The sequence below is a fragment of the Montipora foliosa genome, chromosome 9 (genome assembly GCF_036669935.1).
Source record: "Montipora foliosa isolate CH-2021 chromosome 9, ASM3666993v2, whole genome shotgun sequence".
NCBI lineage: Eukaryota > Metazoa > Cnidaria > Anthozoa > Scleractinia > Acroporidae > Montipora > Montipora foliosa.
The window spans coordinates 40,950,791-40,975,631 of record NC_090877.1 but is presented as its reverse complement, the minus strand read 5'-3'; the positions used below and the strand labels follow the sequence as shown (position 1 = coordinate 40,975,631).

The following is a 24,841-nucleotide window of genomic DNA, read 5'->3' as shown; positions in this document are numbered from 1 at the left end:
GGCTTCAAGTAAAAGCCGCTATAAACCGCCTGATTGACTGATAGTGATAAAAAACTACGCTAACCGACAACGTGACTTGCTTGCTAAAAACTCATGACTGCGCAATGAAATAGGGTAATAAGAATGATCTTTGCATCAGAACGAGAGTGGTCGCCGCCACACGATGAGTTCTCTTGCCAAGGCACTGACTCGCAAAAAAGTCATTGATCGCAGAAGGTTGACTTCAACACCATTGAATCGCTGCTTGTCGGTGTTCGACTTGACCACTATAGGTATTGGAACTACCATTGGAGCGGGTATATACGTGGTGGTAATTGATGTCGCCCGCGAACACACTGGTCCTAGTATTGTTATTTCATTTCTGATTGCTGGTATAGCGTCAATCCTATCAGGGCTCTGCTATGCTGAATTCGGTGCCCGCGTCCCTAAAGCCGGTTCTGCTTATGTTTACAGTTATTTGACGATAGGAGAGCTCTGCGCTTTTGTGATTGGTTGGAACATGATTCTAGAATATGTCATCGCTTGTTCTTCACTCGCGCGGGCAACAAGCACTTACATTGATTCTCTCTTCGGGGACAGGATTAAAAACTTTACCCTCTCAACTTTCGGTGAGATACACACCACTGGTATTGCCCAATATCCAGACCTGTTTTCCATGGTTCCAATTTTTTTAATAAGCATCGTTCAGATCGCTGGTATTAAGAAAACTTCCTGGTGTATGTCATTCTTTACTGGACTCACTTTGTTCGTGATCGTTTTCATCACTGGAGTTGGAGCATGTTATGCCGAACCTAGGAACTGGACTGACAATTTCATGCCGTATGGATTCTCTGGAGTCATGGCTGGCTCAGCAACATGCTTCTTTTCCTTTGTTGGCTTTGATGTTATTGCAACCGCTGGAGAAGAGGCACAAAATCCTTCCAGAGGCATACCCATCTCAATTCTCACAACCATCGGTGAGTCAGTAAAGTCTCTGCTTACGAGCCAGAAGGCTCATCAGGCCGGCGCTTATCTCCGGTTTCCGTAGCATGAAGCGACCAGGAGTATTTATACTCCCCCCGGATGGGATGCTAGTCCATCGCAGGATTACCCCCAGCATTACGCCGGTACCCATTTATACACCTGAGAGAGGAGAGAGGCACCGTGAGAGTAAAGTGTCTTGCCCAAGAACACAACACAATGTCCCCGGCCAGGCCCCGAACCCAGACCACTCGATCCGGTGTCGAGCACACTAACCATGAGGCCACCGCGCCTCGGTGAATCAGTACAAAAGGATAATCAATGCAATTGAAATCTTCAACTCGGTTCAACACCCAACCCCCCCCCCCCCCTCCCCTTCCCCCAATAGGCCATTTCCGGGTTCATGTCTGCCTCCTCTTCAAAGCGAGTCTAAGTGCGAAATTTTTCTTATGAAAATTAGGTTTCATTCATATGTAAAGTAGAACTAATTACCATCACAAAAACTTCTTTGCCATATCGCACGTACAATACAACTTTATTTCACTACGCTAGCCACACACAACAAAAGCTGGTTTCCAGGTGGGGCGTAGGTAAACACGTTACAATAAAGTATATATATATATATATTTAAAATAGAAGTATATTACATAGAATCAGTGCGATCCAGTAGAAGGCATGGAGGGCGAGGAGGCAACTTTGCGTTTGAAATCAGAAAGCGATTTTGCCGTCTTTGCCTCATAGGAAAGATTATTCCAGAGAATTGCACCACTATACTTAAAGCTGCGCTTCAAAAAATTTGTGTATGGCCTTGGAAGTGCTAGATCAGTCTCGATATTCCTAAGATTGCAATTTATGTTAGTATCATTCAGCTTTACAAAGGAGTTACTCAGTTGGGGGGCAGATAGATCATTGCCTTTATAGACCGGGCACACACGCGCATTTTTCCAGTCATCAATAAAAATTCCAGAGGAAAGTGACAAATTAAATATAAAAGTCAAAGATGGAGCAATTATACTAGACGCGAAATTGAGGATCTTGGCAGGAATCTTATCAAGGCCAGTGCTTTTCGACACCTTTAAGTTTTTTTGCGTAAGCGTGACATTTTCCACTGGTATATTAGAGAATCGAAAGGCTGGAAAACTACTCTGAATGTTGTTGAGTTGGAGGTCCTGTGATCGCCAATACCACCACCAAGAATTTCAGACCATTTCACAGTACTTGAGAGCGCATAAGTTGCGAAGGGACTGGAGAAATGTTAACCGAAAACGTACAATCACGCGTGACCAGTAGTTTTGAAATTTAAACTGAGTATTCAATTTTCCGTGCCAGTTTTGAACTTTGCTCTCGAGATTATGAATTTCCCATTTCCTTGATATATCGCAAATAGTTAGCTATGAACTTTCGTTTCATTATAAAATAAACAGTGCTTGAAAAGTAAAAACTATTTCAAGCTTTTGGTGAATTATCGTTCAGTTATTCTGCATTTATCGTACCAACGTTCGGAGGAATCTTCAAGTTCATTTTAGTCTCGCCGGATACTGGTCACGTGTGGCAGTAGCTCTACTGTAGCAAGAGGCAATCTTGCCCATGAGATCTTCAATTCAGAATTGTCGCAGGTGCTGTATTGCACCGACAATAGAAAGATGTTCAACCACATGGCAGGCTACATGCTAACATTAAAAGAGTATCTGAAACAGCAACAAATATTTGCTGTTTGTCGTAAACATAGTTTCATATTTCTTGTGTGTTAAGGTCACTTTTGCCTTGTGCCATGCCGCGTGACTGCCATAAGAACCTTCTGTGACAGTTACGAAAAGAGAGCGTTTCACCCTTTTGGCCCTTGATTACTTGCCCGCGGTATGACACCCTTAGTAATAATCAAATCCTTGTACCAAGGCTATGTTTTAACGTAGACAAATTCAACCTTTTACTTTCTTTATCCGATGCGCATTGACAATGCTGCAAAATACGTGGTTGCGTGGTTTATACTCAAAGCTCGGTACAAAAAATGACTGAGTTGTAAAATCGCTTGACAAGTTTAGAGAGGACTCCATATACTTGAATTCCTCTTGGCAACGCCAAGAGTCGAGTTCACTAGCGACGCATGCGTAAACGTAAGCAACACACGCACACCAATATGTCGCCGGTTAATAGGTTCTTTCGTCTCAACAAAAGTAACCAATGATAAAGAAACTACTGAGTTTACCCTACTGACTTGTATGTGCGTCGGACCAGACCTGACCTTTCTTTTGTGCTCTCCGGATTCTTGGCTGTATCCGAGCAGTTAAATTAATAGCGTGAACAATTGTTTGGAAATTTGGCTTTTGTCCTTGACTCGCGGGCATTGCCACAAGATCACACTGAAGAACCATGCTGTTAATTCTTTTAATTGTCAAAACATCAACTACAACCTTCCTACCACAGAAATGAGATGCCTTTTCAAACAAGACAGAAGGGCATTAATCAGAATATATTTTCCGAGAACTCTAACAACTTGAGGAGAATCACCAAATAAGAGTGGCCTTTTTACTGTAAAGGGTCCAAGGTCGTTCTTCTTTAGAATTTTATTTCATTTCTCTGTAAAATGTAACTACCCTCTGCAATCTCTCATGCAAAGACGATGTTAGTTATTGCCATAAAATGTAAGATATCGATACTTCATCTCGACAGGAATCTCTTTCTTGGCGTATTTCGGCGTATCATCTGTTCTGACCTTGATGTGGCCCTACAGTACCCTACCAGAAGGCGGAGCATTATCCGAAGTATTTGCACTGAGAGGTGCAACGTGGGCAAAATATATCATTGCTATCGGAGCCCTTTGTGGATTGATATCGAGTCTGCTTGGGATACTCGTGTCTCTTCCAAGAATGGTGTTCTCCATGAGCGGCGATGGTCTCATTTTCAAGTAAGAACAAATCTTTGATTGACCAATATTTCGAAAATAAGTAACTCAAATTCTTTTCCCTTACCATTTTCTTTTTTCCCAATACGCTAATTATCTACTTTATTATATGACTAGCTCCGTGAGCGGGCAAGATGAACCAAATCGCGCGCTGTGATTGGCTTAGTACCTGGGCGGGCAAGATAGAGCTTTACTGCCCGCTCGGGATTTCTCGCTCAGTCTCGCAATATCAAAGATCATTTTTTGTTGTTTTATCCCTTATAAAAAATCCTTTATTGACCATGCTTGTTCGGTCAAGATGGCTGGATATTGGCCAAGTTCTTTTTTTGCGTGTTTATGGACCTCGACTTTGTCTCGGCCCATAAAAACGGGAAAAATTAACTTGGCCAATATCCAGCCATCTTGACCTCACGCTTGGTCAATAACCTATACGTATGACATTCATGGTCAGTCCGCTCCCTTTAAAGTGCTTATCATCATTTTTTTTTATTAAAAGAAGAAAGCAAGAGTCTCCGCAACAAGTAATTCTCCGAAAATAAACCCTTTTTTTACAGTTTCGGACATTTTTTAAAGGCTTAAAACGCATTAAAAAAGCAGATTTTCGGATGCCTGTGCTGTTTTGACGGAGAGACGAAATCCTAGGCTGATGACGGAGCAGGCGAAACTCACTTCGCATTCACGCGCTATACTACTGAGACAGAAAGTGACAGTATAAGTTCTCTTTTCTATTAAAAGATAATGTATGTAACGAACTTACACTCCACGAACTCTCCGCCGCCTTGAATAGCCTCTTATGCTACTTGCGTTGTGAGAATTATACTATCATAACCGACTAATAATAGTCTTAACTATTACTGTAACTAACTGTTAACTTGAATAGACTTGAAACTTGTGCATGATTCAGAAACAATTAGGCCTATTAATATTTTTAATAAAAACCTCGATAACATTTAGTTCCTTTAATTGCCTTATCCCACTAAAATATTGCTTTTTGCAGGCTCGCATTTAGCTTTAGAAATGGAATTTTTTTTGTGAGTAGTAACAACGCATTTCTACTAATTTACACGCTTCTTTGATCCAAGATGAATACCTTCTTCTCAAACAATTCCACCATGCCACACTCTTTACCAGTTCCCCGAAAGTTTTAAAAGTAAGAATAGGCATTTCCGAATCCATGTCTGCCTCCTCTTCAAAGCGAGTCGAAAATTAGTTTTCATTCATTTGTAAAATAGAACTAATTACCATAACAAAAACTTCGCACTTAAACTCGCTTTGCAGAGGAGGAAGACATGAACTCGGAAATGGCTTTTTATCGTCATATATTGTAATAAATAGGGACTCAAAGTTCTACGACAGCCACGTCGATGAAAACGTCAACTCAAAATATAACTTTGCACTAGCGCAAGTTTTTCGCGATTATTCCAAGTAGAAAGTAAGCAGAGTATGCTAAAATAACTTGGGTACGAGCAATTTCAGAGTAAAATAGAGAATGAAAGCTTTTACATCAGTGTACGCTAACGTTGTCGTGAAAACCTCAAATTTGGTGATTTCATGTCGCTGTTATGGAGAGAACCGCAAAAAAAATTGTTTTAAAAAACGTAAAGCTCGATTATTTCTCATCTTTTAAACCAATGATATTCTTGTTTTGTGTCGTCGTTGTTGCCGAAACCGTCGCCGTTTCTTAAAGTCTCATCACTTAAGGAGCGTGAAGAGAATGTTTAAAGGAAAGCAAGCTTTGCATTGTAATGACTGGCCGTCCTATCTTAAGCTAGACATTCACAATCCTACACGGATACTGAGGTCTTCGAGTGAAACGACGTTCAAAGTACCCCTTGACTCGGGTACTTTCCAGGAAAGTGCCTCCAATATTTTTAATTCATTACCCTCTACTGCAAGGAACTCTGTAGTTTTTAGTGATTTTAAAACTCAAGTGAGGAAGTATCTGATAAATAGGGCAAATGCACGTTTGATTTCTTGATTTGTATATATCCTTGATTATTTATACATTATTAATATCACTATATGGTCATTATTATTTAGTATTGTTGTAAATTTTACGGATGAAGAGCCACCTTTCAGTGGAAACACTGTAATGAAGCCATTATTATTATTATTATTATTATTATTATTATTATTATTATTATTATTATTATTATTATTATTATTATTATTATCATTATTATTATTAAAATGGCGTCCAAGAGAGGTATTTGAGCTCTTAGGTTTTATTACCGGGACTGAATGATGACAATCCTTTTCCAGGTTTCTTGCAAAGGTTAATCCAAGAACAGAAACCCCAGTGATCGCTATAGTGGTATCCGCCGTGTTCTCTGCAATTCTTGCATTCATTTTTGACCTACATGACTTGGTAGAGATGCTGGCGATTGGCACATTAATGGCCTACACCATTGTCGCCGTTTGTGTCATGGTACTAAGGTACAACCCAGAAAATGTAGGTTTCATAAAACAAGACGACGAAATTTTAGACTCAGAAGCCGGCGTCAAAAGCGGAGCGGATGACAACGAAACACAAAGGGAAGATTCTCCGCTGTTAGAAGTCCGCGAAGAACAACATCCTTCGGAAAGAACAGCTTCCATAGCGTTGGTTGTCATTATTATAAGTAGCATTGGTTTTGTGGCACTTGGAGCTTTGATTGTCTGGGGCTCCCATCACCTTTCTGTGGCAAAATGGTGGGCCATTCTACTTTTGACGGTGATAAGTTTATTCCTGATTGGTTGCACCCTGCTCCTTATATGGCTGCCACAGAACAAGACGCCTCTGCGATTTACGGTCCCATTTGTTCCTGTTCTTCCTCTTATGACGGTTTTCATCAACGTATTATTGATGTTGAATCTCTCGTACTTGACGTGGATACGGTTTTTGGTTTGGATGGTGATTGGTGAGTACCTAACGTAGCCAATGACCGGAGTGTCCACTAGACCACATGAAAACATCCACGAGCTTCCAGTAGGGAGCTTAAGCACGCGCGTTTTTGAGACGCGGACGGTAACCGGAAGTGAGCTGTTTTCCCTTTTAACTTGTCGTCACACAAACAACATTTACATTGTCAAGTATCTTTTCTTCATTAGAGATGATTGGTATAAAAATCTGGAAGACACCACTGTCCTGGTTCGCAAAATGTTCTCTTCCGGTTACCGCCTGCCTCTCAAAAACGCGCGTGCTTAAGCTTCCTATTTTAATAATCGATAGCCAGCGCAAACCAGAAGCTCATGACCTTGAAGCGTTTAACTCAGGTTCAGAGCTCGGGTTTTTTTGAGTTTCAAAAATGTCCTTATTTAGATGTAACGTAGCTCGTGCATTTTCCCGCGAGTGCCGGTTCGATCTTATTTTTGTCCATATTTGGGCATAAAATTGGTATCCAAAAATTCTCAGCTTTGTTGCAAGGAAAAGAGTCGCAAGTTACACGCTTCAAAGTCATGTGATTCTGCGCGAACTTAAGGGCGCGAGTTTCAGGGGACTGCGCGCGAAACAAGCCAACTTTTTGACGCCCGCACACCTTCACTTGACTCACATTTTGACAAGAACCTGGTGGTCAACAGAATGTGGAATGGACTGGAACGAAAAATTTGAACGTCGTTTAACCATTTTTTATGAAAATGCGAAACCCTTCAATTTTAGGATGGAAGAGCCGATAGCCTAAATTACAATTTTAGAAATCCCTTATTATTTCCTTATTATTTTCAGGTATGTCCATCTATTGCTTTTATGGGCTAAGGAACAGTGTAGAGGGCGAAAGACAAAGAAGCCAAGAGACAGATAAAAATCAGATGACCTGAGAAGCCCGGCTGGTGCTGAATCCGCTGTTACACGTTAAAACTTTTAGCTAAAACTTATGTGCAACGGGGCTGCGAAAGAAGTATCAACAGGCATTGCACCGTGTAAGCGCGCACTGGTGGCTCAGTTGGTTGAGCACCGGGCTGTCACGCCGGAGGTCGTGAGTTCAACTCCGGCCGGACCAACACTCAGGGTCTTTAAATAACTGAGGAGAAAGTGCTGCCTTTGTAATTACATCTGCAAATGGTTAGACTCTCTAGTCTTCTCGGATAATGATGATAAGCCGGAGGTCCCGTCTCACAACCCTTCAATGTTCATAATCCTGTGGGACGTAAAAGAACCCGCACACTTGTCGCAAAGCCTCGCTCTGTTGAACGACCACAGTTGTGGTGAAAGTTACAGTAAATTTGATCGGTTTCAATTGAGTTGCGAGACAAGTTTCACGAAAGTAAAACAGCTTTCTACTTTTGTAACGGTCGCAACGATTGAAGGGGGTGATAAAAACACCGTGTAAACTGGTCTCGTTTGGTCTTCTTACGCTATGCCTCGTAAGCCAATCAGAAACCGGAACGTCCGCACCCTCACGTTCAAAGCCATGGAGCTAGTTACAACTTGTTTCGCGGGAATCTGGTAACAACATTCGAGATCCGAACACGTTTCGACCATTTTATGATACACGGTGCAACGCCTGTTGAAACTTGTTTCGCGGCGCCGTTGAGCGTAAGTTCCAACGGAAACTTTCAACTTTCAAAAGCGGCTTTATGCAAGAATCTTACATTTCACGTGATCGAAGTCGTAATGGAAGGATGGAATCAGTGCTTGCCAGAAACCTTGTTTTCGTGACGACCAACGACAAAAGACAAAGTGAACTTTAGTAAATCACAACAACAGTGCAGGAAGGGGGTGTGTTTGAGGGAAGCGAGCTAACAACGGGAAAAAAGGAGCTCATAGGCTTTCACATGCCAGGACAGTAGTCTCTTCAACTTCTCGTGCACATGACTGATCCTCGAAGTTAAAGCACTTAAGTTCTTTCGTATTCTTCCAGTCTATGAATAAAGCATGAATAAAGAATGGAACTAAGTGGCTGTGGCGTTTTGTTGTTGCGGTGGTTTCGTGTCAATTTGCATTTTTGGCGTTGAAAGGGTTAAAAAAGATACCTGTTTATTTTGACTGAAATTTTCCTAATTAATGGTCCGCCATTACGAACTTTAAAATCTTGAGAGAGGTGGATCGAGGATAAGATGACGTCAAAGACTCACTAATTAAATATCCAATGCGTGTGCAGGCGCCAATATTAATATGTAGCACGGGAGTTCGAACTTTCAGACCTTTTAACTCGTGTTTTGCATGTATAATAAGCTGCGTTTACGCGATGCAATAGGCCAGTTTCGTATTCTAACGGTTGGACTGGATCTAGCATGAAGTAGAGGCTAATGCGGGCAAATTAATTTGCATTTGAAAAGATTTGCCCGCATTAGCCTCCATTTCATGCTAGATCCAGTCCAGCCGTGAGAATTCGAAAATGGTCTATTTTCAGCTAGTGAGTCTTTGACGTCATCTTATCCTATACCCAACCCTCTGAGGTCCAATCGGTCAGTCTTGAACGTGAGTAGTGGCGGACCGTGAAACTCAAAATTTCCACTCAAAGAAAACAGCCTTTGGATAAAATTCGAAGCTCAAAATTTTGCCTGTCAGATGTCATGCTAACACGCTTTCAAAATCTGAAGGAAAAAGGGAAGTGAATTTTTTTACCATAGCAACAGTAAATATTAAGATCCTTTCCTTACGCTGGAGGACTAGAGCTGGAGGACACTCGTGCGTATTGATATAGTATAAGCAAGAACCCATGACCCGGAGCCTACAACTCTACTGTGTTCGTGTAACGGCGTTTTCACAGACCGATTTATTTTTAGATTGAATTTCCCGCGAATGAAACTCCCACAGGAGCCCGATGACCAATTACAAGAAATTAAGCTGACGTCATAGGGTCACCGAACCGGAACTGCCTTTGTTTTTTGACCTTATTCGCGGGAAGGGCTAGGCTAAAAATAAACCTACTTGTGAAAACTCCGTTTCACAGACGCTGTATGGAAGTTGCACGCTCCAGGTGGGCTCCTGGTATAAGTACATATTTAAGGAGTTTCCATAAGTTCTACAAAGGTTTTAGTAAATTTGATTGATTGATTGAGACCCTCTTACTCACACTCCAAACTGAAGGTCGCCACGATGAGTTTTTAGCGGGAATTAAAGCTGGAGAACAATATCTCACAACACTTTACACATCTCCGTTCATGTTCTACCCCTACTTCTTTTGCATGCATGTAAACCTTAAAATATGCGCACACAATGCATTTTCTTTATCAGTTGAGCCCAAGAATCCAATGAGGACGGACTACCTCTACGAATTGCAAGCTTGCGTTTTTCAAACTTAGTCGTCATTATTACTCATCGATCAACCTATACATACTATCCGAGCTATCAACTTATCTCAACTGACTGAATCACGAAGAACAGTGTTAAAAACTTTTAAAAAAATGTTTGAGGTTCGCCGCCACAGAACTTGAGATTTCGTCATCACGTCACACATTTACAGAGAACGACAAGGAAATGAACAGAAGTCAGAAAAGGAACACGTAAATTTATCTTCTTTTTGGCCAAAGTTGTATGCTGGTTGGCGTTCTTGACGGAGTCGCCGTCGTAGATGCCTCAGTTCGGGGTATGAGGTCTTTGTTCATCCCTTGACAAGAGACGATGAATGATTTGACACAATTTCTGACAAGCGTCAAACTCCTTTTGAACTTCAGATAGATTCCGACTCTTGTCTCTTCCTTTCAGCTTTAAGGCGATGAAGTCTTGTTGAGGCATGAAAAACGATGGAAACACTTCTTCTTCACACACATATCTGTAAACTCTGTAGTAGATTCGTATTACCCATACGGCCAAGCTGCTACTCTCGTCAAAGCCGTGCTTGTCCAGTTCATGAAACAAAGCCATTTTCAACCAATAAGATGGTATTAATGAGGAGTTGCTGTAGCTTGCGTCGCTGTCAACAAATCTTGGACATATTTCACGAACGGCTTTGGCAGTGATGAAAGCGTCCTTGACGACTTGAGGAATTCTGTCAAATATTGCACTCTCCACGAGAGAGAAAGACACTCTCACTTCATTGCCAAACACACCAAGCTCAAAGCGGGGAATCGTCATCGCAAACAAGCATTGTTTGTCTACTTCCTCCAAAACCGGACTAGAAGAGTTTGCATTCTTTGGCCAAAAAGGACCAACATCGATGACTGGTACCAAATCCACAGAAAAAACCATGTTCTTGTTGTGAGGTCCATTCCAACAGAGTTCGATGATGATCGATGGCTTGGGATGTGAAATGCCTTCATCGGAAAAAGGAAGTAAGAACTTCGAGCAGATCCGGCAGGATTTCCACAATTCAGAGTCAAACATCGCAAGCCTTACAAGCTCTTCAAATTTAGATCTGACCAAATACGGTACAAGAGAGCCATTGGAATCAATAAATTCGCTAATGTTCTGTACGGCGTTGTCATCGATTGGTTCGAGACGCACAAAGCCCGGAGAGCAAGTTCCATCATCAACTACTTTAAGCGATGAGCTGAAGTATTCAAGATTGCACATGAAGTCATATTCATCAGGTAGACCGGCTTTGGTTTTTTCACGGACGCTACCCGAGAGCAATACAACGACTGACCTAAAACGCGAATCACGATTGGCTACTCTTTGCAGGATTTGGCGGATCAAAGTCTCAGTTTCCTGTTGAATCTGGGCCACTTCCGCATTTTGGAGAACTTTCCCTAATCGTGGCGTGTGCAGAATATGCAACAAATATTCCTCTACATTCGTCACCATATTGATCTGAATTTTTGTCGGGTCCGCTGAAATTGGTTCTTCTCTCTGTTGAAAAGGACGGCAAGAATCTATTTCGCTTTCCAGATTGAAATTTGCACACAGACTGCACGAGTTATTCAGTGGTGATCTCCTCTGCTTCTCGACAACTGATTTTCCAGAATAATTGTGCAGTGCAACCCGCATTTCGTGGTTCTGAGCAGACACTGCAGAATCGATAGCACTGTTACCCAGAGAATCCCTTAAAGTTAAGTCACAAGTCTGTGATGACAGCCACAAGTATTTGATTACTGTGGTGTTTCCTGTAAACTCTGCATAATGCATGGGAGTTGACAAAAACTCGTCTTGTGCATCGATATCCCACGGAGGTAGACAGCCTCCAACCTTGAGTGTTTTGTTTGCCAGGACTGTGTGTGCAAGTGTTACGCCTTGTTTTCTAGCACAGTTCCAATCTACCTGCTCCAGGATACTCTCGTATCCATCTATGCAATCCCAGGGACAAGTAACCAGTTTCGTAGGGTTTCCACGATCATGAGATGCAGTAACCATGACAGGTGTGAAACCTTCCGCATCTTGGGCATTGATATCTCCTCCACGTGTCATCAAATCACTCAAAATATCTGGCCAGTTTCTCGGAAAACAATCGGTGCTAAAACATGCGTAATGAACAGGAGTCCGCATCATGTTGTCCCTCGCGTTCAAAGATGCACCGCTTTTAATTAAACTGCTCACGCAGGATAAAATGTCAGCTTGGGACATCACACTAGATTCCAGCGATTGCAGCATCAAGTTATGCAGCGGTGTTAAACCTTGGTTATCTGCTAACGTGGGATTTGAACCGTACTTCAAGAGAAGCTCTATGGTGGCTAAAAACGCAACTTTCCCCAAAGAGTACTTGCACGAACAAGCCACAAACAAGGGCGTTTGACCGGTTTTGCTCTGAGCATTAACACTGACACCGCTTTTCAGAAGGATTTCTGCTATTTCATATGATCCGCGTTGGCAGCAAATATGCAAGCCATTTTCACCTTTCAAATTGCTATGGTGGATATTGGCTTGGTGTTTGACAAGCAGCCCGATCTTTGGCAGGAACATTTCGTACTCTTCCTCATCTATGCAGGAAAAGGCCATGTTGCATGCATTTAAAAACGGTGTGTCCCCGAACTTATCTTCAGCATTTATTTGCCCTCCGGACTGCAAAATTACTTCTACCACCGACGGAGGGGCGTCCGACATGCTTGCATAATGTAAAGGTGTTTTCCCTAGGATGCTGGCTTGATTCACATTGGCACCAGCACTGATCAGCATTTTTGCTCCCTCTTCGGATTTACAGTAATATAAAGCTGACTTTTCATCTTTGTCTAAGGCGTTCACATTGCTTCCTAAATTTATGAGGAACTGGACAATATCTGATCTTCTCCTGATCGAGGCAGCGTGCAGTAAGGTCCATTTGTCCTTGTTAATAAATGCATTGGGTCCAATTTCTCCACATAGCCTTTGTATTTCTTCCAAAGTGCCTTTCTCCAACACCTGGCATACGTCGTAATAAGAATATTTTTCCATAGCGATTACGTCTTCTGAACAAGTCTAAAATGCGGCGAAAGCTAGAAAGAAAAGCTCGCACATGTCCCTTACAAGGTTGTCGGCGACTTCTCCTTTGACGACATAAAATTCACTCAAAATTCGGTTGTTGCTTAGCTTTGTCTTCTTTCATTTCTTACCGAGGACACGAAAGCGAAATCATCAAACTTCCTCCTTGTATTCAGTGCTCTAGAGCGTTTCACTCACGTGACTAAAATAATGCTAATTTGATGAAACAAAAGAAACTATTTGCATAAAAATAGAGTTCAAGTTTGGAACACCAACATGGCTGGCTGCCGTTTCTTTGTTTTGGAACACCACGGGCAGACATCCTTATGCGAGAGCGCGTGACGTCACGTTATTTGTAACGGCCCATTCAACTGATCGAGCAAAATGTTCCATAAAAACTTCAAATCGCGATGTTTCTTTTCGAAAATTCATTTTATGGTCAGCCAGATAAATAAAGTTCACTCACCTACTATTTTCTCCGTTGTCCTGAGTGATTTGATGGCTTTTTGGAACGCTTCGATTTCCTCTTCAAATCCGACCCGTCGTCACATACAATGTCAATAGACCACACGTGGCCCGGACAAACTGTGTGACCGTTAATATCTTTCACATAATTTCGAGAAAATCCAAGAGCTCGTAGTGCTATAATAAATACGTACTATAACAAAATAAAAGTATTTTTAGCGGGCGTGTTGTATGTGGTAATCCTTGTGGCTGACAACGACGACTTTTAGTGATTTGAAGGGTTTGTGTTCGACATTCACCTGAGCGTATCGACAGTAACCCGAAAACACTGACCCCCGGTCCATGGACCCCCCTACGGACCGGGTCCATGGACTGCCTTACAGACCGGACCACGGACTATCTCTACGGACCCCCTCTACGGACCACCCCATAAAACACAGAATTAAAAAGAAATAACAACTGAAAATTTGTTTCTACCGGTTGTCTGGATAGACCACTCTCTGGTGAAATCTAGCCGTTACGCTCAGCAAATCAGACTAAGGCTCAGGTATTGCCTTTTCCTTCGCTGTTGACCGGAGTGCTTCGAAACTAAGTTCTTCCGCCATTTTGTTCAGGACAGTGAGATCGTGAAGCACAAACCCGCGGGAGAATGATCCGAACAAAATGGCGAAGGGAAAGAAAGAAAATACAAATAGAACTTACTTATTACCAATCTTTTTCAAAGGATTCCGGTCCACAGCGAAGGAAGGGGCAATATGTGATTAATAGACTTTGTACCCGAGCCTGAGCCTTAGTCTGTTGAATTTGCGGAGCGTTACGATTGAGATTTCGCCGACACGAGCGACACGAGTGGTCTATCCAGACAACTGGTAAGTTAATGTTTATTTTCATTTCTATTTTGTTTTAGGGTGGTCCGTATAGGGGGTCCGTAAGGGTAGTCCGTGGACCGGTCCGTAAGGCAGTCCGTGGACCCAGTCGGTAGAGGGGTCCATGGACCGGGGTCAGTGTTTTCGGGTCACCCATAGAAAGTAACAGTCAACGGCGAACTCAAAATCATTCAAAATCGCTCAAAAAACCACTTTTGAGGCAAAGGGACGACTATATACCACAGCTAAGGTAATTCAACGTTTACTTATTACTGATTTATATACATAGTTCGCGATATATCGCTATATAGGTGAGGCAAATGGTAAATACAGTACATTTACTATAAAATAACAATCGGCTACACAAACAGATTGTATGGGCCTCCTGTGAATAGACAAGGCGTGCAACTTCCAAGACCGTTCACGGCCGAGTGCCTCCAGAATTTAGCCGAATTTCTCCTACTTCCAAAGGTCGCTCGCCTCCCAGCCTTGGGCACGTGGAAAATCGCTACTTTTGCTAGCATCGATCCAAAAATCATCGCATTTACACGGCTCTGCAACGTCAAATCCTGCTCGATTTTCAAGCTTCGCTCAGGTTTTTGTTATTGCCAGATGATCCGCACACCGCTCATGCATCATTGGAATTTGATAATCGTCATCAAAATCAAATTAACCAATCAAAAAGCACAGATCAATAATTTTGTCTCTCAAGCAAAAAATAAAATTTTTAAAACGGTTTTTACGGTTGATCCACGTTTATTTTTTGATATCTCGCCGAGAATGCTGAAAGTAGCATTTCTGAGCTTCAAGATTTCAACATTTTCTGGCGGAGAATTCCCCCAGAACCCCCTACAAGGTAGCGTCTTAGGTAGGTTGCTTGTTAGCCCTCCCTCCCCTCCCAACCCACGCACTATTCGAGAAGAGTAGGGGATGAAGTTCCCGGTGTTGTGGCTGTCCTCTGTGTGTATATGGGTGAGTGGGTGGGTATAGCAGGTCCACATCAGCTGAATAGCTGCCAAAACTTCAACCTGCTTAAACAAATAAATAACAAACAAACAAACAACACAAAATACGTTCCGCCGTGCCTGTAAAGGGCATTTAATTGTTGCTGTCAAATTAAAAGAGTTACGCCAGGACAAACAGTTTTTAAAAAAGGTGTTCGCTCTCTAACACACGTAAAAAACTTTGGATTTAAGATATATCACCCATTTCTGTATTTACTATAAGCTGTCCCCAATTCGAGGTAAAATTTATGTCTAACAACTAAATTCCTTCCCTTTTTTGAAATATCCCTTGTCAAAAGTTTAGTTCACTTTAAGCGAAGTACACCTTTATGTGTTGCTAAAGCAGAAAACCATGGATTGTTCGGTGACATAAGTTTTCTTTCAGATGAAGCCATTAAAATAAACTTGGTCTCAGCCTTTTTTGTATTCACTGTTTGAATCAACACTGAAATTTCTCGAGATTTCCACGAAACCGCGGCTTCCTTACAGAATGGTTGAATGAAAAAGACGTTTAGGAATCACGAAGAAAAGAGGCTCGCTCTTTCTGTCGAGTGTGTGCTAATTTGATTTCTTGCTGCCCCAAGGAAGTTCATAAAAATGTATAACCCCTGAATACGCCAATTTCTTCAGCATTCTCCATAAAGTCGACTGAGCTCAACAGTCTCCGACAAAGCTCCAGTGCATTCAACTATTAGACGTATACATGGAGTGGTCGAAAACCTCGCAAAAAAAAAAGCAGCTGTCACATCTCCTGCCATGTTCCTGTAGGGAACTGTTCAGCCCTTGAGGAGAAGATCACATCAGTTTTCCCAAATGTCAACTCTTTACTTTCTTCTTTTTCTTTTTCATTCGCTTTTCCCCTAAATCTGCAACGCAAAGGTTCTTTTCCGCCACGTGTCTGTGTTCCTTCCTACTTCCGTGCTGTTCTCTGTACTTTCGTTTTCGTTTTCTCCTGTCTTTCTCCTTTTTGCTAGACTTGTCAGCTGTAATCCCTAATCTCTCCTGCTCCTCAACACGCCGAAGCTTGCCATCCAGACGAAGTCCATGACGAGCGGCCCTGTAACAAACAACATTTGAAAGTGAGAAAAATGAGGTCTACAGCAGTTGAAAAAGAGATACCTCTTACTAACCTCGTTTTCTCGGTCCGTACTGTAAGTTACGGATCCCCGTTTTTTCCCGTTGATTTAAGTTTGAAATAGTTGCTTGCAAGATTCAAACAGTTTTCAGTACAAGTTTATGCAACAGAAATGACATGAAAAACTCGCTAGATGATGTTTTGTCGAAATTTTAAATTTAGTGGGCTGTACAGCGGGCCGTACTTAGCTCTTATTAACCGAGAAGGAGGTCTGTATGGGAGAATCTTGACCGAGGTCGTGAGTACAGACCGAACGCAGTGAGGTCTGTACACACGACCGAGGTTAAGATTCTCCCATACAGACTGACTAAGCTCGGTTAATAAGATGTTTATTATATGGCAAACAAGAACAATTTAATTCGTTTAATGTAACTGGTTTGTACTAACTGACATTTTGCTTGCGAACGGCGATGAATGGCGATGAGCTGAACTTAATTCTGTCAAAGTTTGCTCGTCATCCTCTCTTTTGTCATCATGCTGTTTGGCACTTCCATAAATAAATATTGGTAGAAGAAAATACTCAATATTTTTGCATTTTAGTTTGCATCTTTTCACCGCAAAACATTACCGGTCTAAATGCCGGTCTAGATGGGAAAATCTAGACCGCGGTCAATATCGATTTCAGCCAATCAAATTCGTCAATTTGGTAGTTCCTAGTCCTTGTGAGACAGAGCCATATAATAATGTAGAATACGGCCCGCTAATTTAGCCAATTACAGCGCGCGTACTATCTGAGAGATATAATAAAATGGCTTAATGAACTTAGGTTTATGGTGTCTTCGGTATTTGGCGATTTGCCTTTTCCTTTTCCAAGCCAGATAAACCCAATCCAGGGTGTGACTATTAACTGGTTTTGGTACTGCCTGCACCAGAGACAATATGAGGATATTTTAAACGTGAGGGAATAGTGAAAAAAAAAACACTTGAAGATTGTCCTACAATTAACAATACATGCACAATTCATTTAACAAGAAAGTTTTTTCTTACTTGTGTGCTGTTCGACCTCCACATGCTTGGAAAAGCTCGTTATCTGAAAATCTATAAAATGTAAACAAAACAATCTAAAAATACTTGACAAAAACTCTCTTACAGTAGCTCTTACTGTAGTCTCTATGCAGTGAGGTGCAATTTAGCTTTGCCAACAAAGAAAGCGATCACTTATTCAGCAGGGGGTTTTTTATATCTCTTTCTTCACAGCTAATCATTTGTGGCAGATTCTACGATTACCATGACTGGGGGGTCATGGCTGGGTTGCAGAGACTACAAGAAAAGTGAATATTTAGACCTTTGAAGAAACCATCATTATAATTTAGTGAGTATGAAAATATTTGCCTTTGTTTTAGCTGGCATGAAACAGAGAATCTTGAAATCCCATCAGAGTCAGTGGATGGGACTAATAATTGCAAAGATGTTGCCAAATACTGTCTAATCTTATTTCTAAAGATACTTACAAATGTGAAAAATCTTTCTCTAAGTCAGAATCTTCATCTGAATTCCCTGGAACAATATCCTGTGATTGGCAAGTTGCCTACAATAATACTTATACTGCTTAATATTTTTCCCATTGTATTATTATTTACACAAACATGAATCAAGACCCTGGGGTGAAAAAGTAAATTTGGTAAAGGCAGAAAAGCAAGGGTTTATATCGCAACAACTATGAGAAGCATAATTTGTAGAATTTTAAATCCCAGGAAATCAATCTAAACATTGGAAATAGTCAAGGAAATTGGTTCACAAAAAGTGAGCCAAAGAGGCAGGTACAGAAGTCGGACTGGATCAACTCAGATTGCTCACTTCGGATCAATGTTAAGGCCTCAACAGAAGTCACCATAACCCTAATCTTTGAGCTACATGTAACCTTGGTGAAATCAGAGCAAATGTGGAATAGTTTTGGTTTATAAAACCATTTTCCGCTTGATGCGAGGTGAGCGATGCAATGTGAGCAATCCGAGTTGATCCAGTCTGACTTTTGTACCTGCCAAAGCCATTGATCTTTGGATGAGATCATTATTTTGTATTCCACTGACTGAGCTACAAGGGCACACAATAACAGGCTATGGGTATTATCCTCATTCACAACAATTTAATGCACAGAATCACAGTGAAAGGGTAAGTTGGTTGTGCAGAACTTATAAAACAGTGTTAACCAACTGACTCCTACTGTACTGTAGGAGTGAGACTGAATAGATTTTACTCTGTCTAATGCCAGACAATTTCACTTGTCCACTGGGGGCGGTTTAAGAGTCTATAGGTCAAGTATTTACCCACTATTCCCTAACTAATGAGCAAACTTTCAGACAACTTTGAAATACTGGTACATTCTAAGATCAAAAATGCTCCTGTCAACCTTTTTCTGACAACAAAAAAGAATGTTGCAATAACCTTAAAGAACAATAGCTTATCTTTTTTACCTTAACAAATCTCCCATAGAGCAGTGGTTTGCCACTGTTCTTGTTAGGTCTTTTGTTGCTTATATCACATGAGGCTCTGCTTGATTTAACTACCTCCACTCCTTCCTATAAATAAATCAATAGTTACTGTAATAATTATTGCAAACCGCATCATATCCCATATCTATGGTTAAAGAGCCAAAATGACAAGAAATCTTGCTTCCTTCAACATAATTTATTCATTAACAACCACATCCACGAGTAAGAAATTGAAAACATTCAATCTAGACTGGTTTAAAGTGGTTACAACACCTAAATGCATAAACTACCCCCCCCCCCACCCCCCTGGGTTCACAGATATTGTGCATTTGATTTTTACATATTTTTTACAATTTGGTGAAATCTTTTAGCCCAATTACCAGAATTAGTTGGCTGTTTCACTTACACTCAGGATCAAAGCAAGGATGGCACAGTGCGGATGAAACAGTGGTCCAAGCTCTAAGAGTTACACAGACAACGCTGAACCACATTTAATTTGTTTTTTACCATTGAAATATTCAACATCAAAGAAAATGTTTATTTCAGAGCATGACCAAGATCATGGCACCAAAAAAGAGCAGGGGTTGTCTATAATTTTTTCGCAATCTGATTGGTTTATTTCCCAAATTGAGCATACCTGATTGGCTATTACAATTGAGTGATACATTGATGTGAGCCTGACTCTTATCAACAATGGCAAATTAGCCAATCAAGGTAAATTAACAACTGTAAGAAAGGTTTGTGAGAAACTGTATCGCGCGTTAGCCCTTCGTTGCAGCGACTTAAGGAATTGAAGTCATATATTTAGTTAGTGGTTTATGTGGGAGATGCAGGAGCTTTGCCATTGGTGGAATTATGGTTACATGAATATGCAAATAAATCAATAGACTTAAAAGTGTTACATGATTCTATAGGGAATCCAAAAATACCAATCGTGGCTGCATTTCCGAGAAAAAGCAAAGAATAAGAGGCTAGAATTTGTTTCACTCACTGACCTGCATATGATTTGGAATTAGGTTCGCGAATTGAATGCCACGCTTCTAAAAATAATCTTTTTCCCCATTGGGGACGACGGTCAATGACCTTGACGTCATCAAGGTCAAAATCATGGTTATTCTCTACGCAATGTTGGGTTAATAAAGAATTCTTACCTCACTCTCCTGTATCACAATACTTTTTGCAGCTTTGTTAAAGACATGATCCCACCACTGAAAGCTAAACTGGCTGCCAGCATCAAAACCAACCTAGAAAATCAATCAGTCAATAGATAACAAAATCAAGTGAAGTTATGATCCTTGCAGCTATGATTTGATTTTATATCCGCAGTTCAATACATTACGTGATTCACTTCATATATATACAGTCATTTCGTTCATAGAAAACATAATAATGTGAGAAAAAGCAGGAATCTCTTCTTCGCTCTTCTGATAATAATTTTATTGCAAACATAAAAAGTACCTTTAACCAAACTTCACATCCAATGCAAATACTTCAAAACTAAAAGAACATGTCATATTAATAAAGCTCACCCCAGCAAGATCTGTTTTAACTTTAACTTTGATAGCTTTAGAAATTCCTTGCTCCTCTTTCCCTAAACCCTTCCCTGCAAATGAAGAGAAGAAAACAAAGAAGTAAATAAGAAGTTTACCAAAGTGGCGTACAATATCGATCAAAGTTGTGAAAAACCATGATTTTTGCTTTCTCCGCTCCACGTGAAAATTAGAGATGAAAGCCGGTCTTTGTATGAAAACATTGTAAGCTTTTTAAGCCAGAAATTCTTGATATCTTCTTGGAATATATGATTCAGCGCAATTTTTTCTTTAAATGTATATGGTGAAGGCATTTACCTTCACTCCAGCCGTGTCTTTCGAGTTGATTCTTTGCAAAATCTGCTTTGCTCTTGTTGGTAGTGTCGTCCGCCATCTTTGGTTGCGCAATTCAACACAAGCTCCCAGGTCCCTGGTCACCCAACTGGTCACGCGGTTAGGAGTTCATTCAATGGAAATCGAAAAAAGGGCGTGTTTTATGCATGGTAAAGGAACTCATACTCTATGAAACAACACGTGAAATTGTTGAAAAACTATTTAAACCATGCCATAGAAAATACAGAGCCCCAAGGTTTCACAGAGCCTGATGAATAATGAGGTTCGGATTATTGGATGATTTAACGTACAGTACGAATGGATATTTTGCGAGATATGAAGTATTTTTCTCCCAAGGCTTATGAAGCCATCGAATAAGAAATTTAGAATCTACTACTAAAATATTTTTTTCTATAATGGCTTCTCCTTCCCAGTAAGAGCTCCACCCTGCAATCGGGGCTTTCATGTGACGTCATCGCTGCCACGTTAGTGGACGAAAACAAAAGATCTCTGCGTTAGCTTCTTTTGTTCGTCCACCAGAAGTCTTACATTTCTCTTTTGTTATTGGTGTCTCTAGAGGTTGGGTGAAAACGTCCTATATCGGTGAACAGCTTAACAGGAGCCCAGTACCCGGAACTTCCATACGTATTGTACACTTGAGTCAACCTTGTGTCGCGTTTTTGTATTTTTTAGAACTGCTATATTTTGAAATACTTTTGTGTTTTGAGTGTTCTGCAAGTGACGTAAGCAATGGCTGTCCATAGGTCTCTTATCACTGGCTATTGTGAACACCCGCGAAAACTCCCCTTGCTGGTGCTTCTAAAAAGAAAAAGAGGCGTGACAGGGGCTGACTGGGGCTGACTGGGGCTGGACAATCTGCGAGCCATGCAAATTTAAGCACCCATTTCAAATAGCGCTGATATACTGTTATTAAGTCTTAGCACCCATTTTAAAACGGTTAGCTTTCAATAACTTTGTGATTCGCATGTTGATTCGCCATTTTGGCTCGCATGACTCGCAGCCATTGCTCGCATGCCTCGCTGGCTCGCACATTGTCCACACTCGGGTTGACTCACAGGGTTAATATGGACGATGGAGCTCGGTCAATATCCACCACTAGCCACCGACACTGAGGGTCACCTCGCAGCTCTTACAAGGTCTCACCTGATTGGAGACCACCCTTGAGGTTTAACAAAAGAACAAATAACAGAAACAATGGACCCTAGGCCTAAAACAAAAGGGCTGCAACTCTATCCTCTAGGTTCCATTGTTTCTGTTATTTGTTCTTTTGTTAAACCTCAAGGGTGGTCTCCAATCAGGTGAGACCTTGTAGGAGCTGCGAGGCTACCGGACACTGAGGTAAATAGGCCAATATGGGAATCAGCCAATCAAAAAGTAGAGAAAGCAATTTATCAATTGGGACTTTACTTTGATCTTCAGAGTGGCTCGTTACTCATAATAATAATAATAACATATATTTATACCGCGCAAATTCAACTATGCAGTTTTCAAATGCGCCTTACAATAAAAGAACAATATATTACCAGTATATAAAATAAGTCAAAATGACACGAATGAATAATTATCTAGCCTATAAATTACAATACAATATCAGAAAAAGCTTTTTTAAAAAGATGTGTCTTCAAATTACGTTTAAAAACTCTAACATTTGAAGTGCATCTAAAATCTAACGGAAGATTATTCCACAGTTTTGGCGCGGCGGCCACAAAGGCTTGATCGCCAAGAGTAGGGAGAGTCCTGAAATCTGGATTTGAAAGCAGATATTTGTTATTTGATCTGAGGCTGTAGGAAGAATTAGATTTAAAATTTACGAGAGATGATAAATAATTAGGAGCTGTACCATGGATTGCTTTGTGAGTGATTATAATAATCTTATAATCTATTCTAAACGTTACAGGTAGCCAGTGTAATTTGTATAATGTAGGTGTGATATGGCAATACCGTGGTGGACTCTTGCAGCTGCGTTTTGAATACGCTGCAGTTTAGTGAGAGCGCAGTAGGGTAGTCCGTATAAAAGAGAATTACAATAGTCCAATCTGCTTGTGATGAAAGCGTGGATTAATTTATCGGCAGATTCTATACTTAGATATTTTCTGACTCGCCTAATATTGTGAAGATGAAAAAAAGTACTCCTACACGTTTTGGTTATGTTGAAGTTCAGGTTGAAATGGCAGTCAAACCAGGCCAATAAGTTTCTAAGGGGTTCCGTGCTCGAAGAGATGATGGATTCGCCAATTCTCGGTTTTCACATGACGTCACGACCGCCATGTTTGTGCCCTAAACAAAGAAAAGGCGGCCATGTTGGTGCCCCGACCAAATCCTCCGGGAATTTAACTCTATTATTATGCAAACGCTTCCTTTTGTTTTCGTTGAAAAGCATGAATGTTGATCACGTGAGTGAAAACCAGCAATAGTTAGAGTAGCGCGTTTAGTTTTCTGTAGCTGCGCCTTTCGTCCCAATGAGCATAAACTCTGTCTTGGAATCATTGATCATGAGTTTATCATTGATCATCCAGTTACGGATGTCACAGAGGCACGCTTCCATTGCTGCAATGGCGGCGTCTTGATTGGAATCATCATTTGGATTGAAAGCCAGATAGATACCAGTATCATCAGCATAACTGTGCGCTGTTGGCAGGTGTTGGCTAATCACATCAAATAGCTCACTGGTGTAAAGGGAGAACAGCATTGAGCCGAGACAGGAGCCCTGTGGTACACCAAACTTCAAATCAAAATTGTCCGACTTTGCACTGCCGATTACAATACGCTGGGATCTATTCGACAGATAGGATATGAACCACGTTATTGCTTGATCTTTAATTTCAAATTTGTATTCCAGGCGCCGCAGTAATATGTTATGGTTTACTGTGTCGAAAATAGCGCGAACGCTAGTAATGTGACTTGTTGTTTGTTCATGTTGACGATGTTGACGAGTATGTCGTTGCGCATGCGCAGTAAGGCAGGTTCCGTACTGTGATCTTTTCGGTAGGCTGATTGAAATTCCGGAAGCATCTGATTGGACGACACGTGATCGGAGATTTGTAGTGCAGCTGCCTTTTCAGTGATTTTTGAAAGGAATGCAAGATTGCTGACGGGCCGGTAATTTTTCTTTATCACATCCATGTTGATGTTCTTTAACTTTGGTCTCACTGAACCCTCTTTCCAAATGTCCGGAAAGTGACCACTACTGAGCGAAAGATTAACCATGTTGGAAATGGTCGGTAGGAGTTCGTTAATGCAGTCTTTAACAATCTTGGTAGGTATGGGGTCATTGTCGCAGGTCTTGTTTGGGGCATTCAGCACAAGCTTTTTGATACCTTCAGACGATATAGGTTGGAAGTTAGTGAAGGGTGTGCCAGCATACGAATGCTCTTGAATGCTACTTCCGATCGAATAGTGAGGGTGATTCAACGAGTCAATTCTATCCAGCTTTGAGCGAGTGACATCGATCTTTTGTATAAAGAATCTCCCGAAATCATTAGCAAGCAAAGCAGGGTCAGAGTGCTTGGGGTATTTTTCCTGTGACGACCCTCCAAGCAGTGCACTGGGCGTCTTGAAAAGCTTTCTTTGATTACAATCGTTTTCATAAGGTTGAAATAATAGTCACGCCTTGCTTGCTCTATAACGTGATTCGTATGATTGCGTGCCTTAATGAAATTAACCCTGTCTGACTCGAGCCCAGTCCTTCGCCATATTCTCCCATACCGTCTACGTAAACGCTTGGCTTCTTTGATTTTGTTATTGAACCAACCTGGAAGGAACCTGCGGACGAACCGTGATAGTCTTCTCTTGGAGTGGAGCATGTTTATCTAAAAGGCTAGTCATGGTTGAACCGTAACAGGAAACAAGATCAGCAATTTCATCGGGTGGATTCTGGCATAGCCTCGATTCCCTGAGATCATCCTTGAACGATTCAATGTCTGTAGCCTTAGTCTTCC

At 41.2% G+C, this 24,841-nt stretch overlaps 3 protein-coding genes across 3 annotated transcripts; 1 reads left to right on the top strand and 2 right to left on the bottom strand.

Moving 5' to 3' along the window:
• The first annotated feature begins 137 nt into the window (after positions 1-137).
• On the top strand, positions 138-8,738 carry LOC137969613 (cationic amino acid transporter 2-like). Its single transcript, XM_068815923.1, has 4 exons — positions 138-956; positions 3,631-3,865; positions 6,125-6,762; positions 7,569-8,738. The coding sequence occupies exons 1-4, from the start codon at positions 164-166 to the stop codon at positions 7,658-7,660; spliced, it is 1,758 nt and encodes a 585-aa protein (XP_068672024.1). The 5' UTR covers positions 138-163; the 3' UTR covers positions 7,661-8,738.
• A 1,066-nt stretch (positions 8,739-9,804) lies between these two features.
• On the bottom strand, positions 9,805-13,280 carry LOC137969878 (serine/threonine-protein phosphatase 6 regulatory ankyrin repeat subunit B-like). The gene is made up of 2 exons (XM_068816274.1): positions 13,250-13,280; positions 9,805-13,132 (listed from the first exon to the last, which is right to left on the bottom strand). The coding sequence occupies exon 2, from the start codon at positions 13,089-13,091 to the stop codon at positions 10,365-10,367; it is 2,727 nt and encodes a 908-aa protein (XP_068672375.1). The 5' UTR covers positions 13,092-13,132; positions 13,250-13,280; the 3' UTR covers positions 9,805-10,364.
• A 2,235-nt stretch (positions 13,281-15,515) lies between these two features.
• On the bottom strand, positions 15,516-20,980 carry LOC137969855 (G patch domain-containing protein 4-like). The gene is made up of 7 exons (XM_068816242.1): positions 20,868-20,980; positions 20,550-20,623; positions 20,172-20,264; positions 19,003-19,107; positions 18,040-18,116; positions 17,576-17,626; positions 15,516-16,510 (listed from the first exon to the last, which is right to left on the bottom strand). The coding sequence occupies exons 1-7, from the start codon at positions 20,941-20,943 to the stop codon at positions 16,270-16,272; spliced, it is 717 nt and encodes a 238-aa protein (XP_068672343.1). The 5' UTR covers positions 20,944-20,980; the 3' UTR covers positions 15,516-16,269.
• Between the last annotated feature and the right edge of the window lie 3,861 nt (positions 20,981-24,841).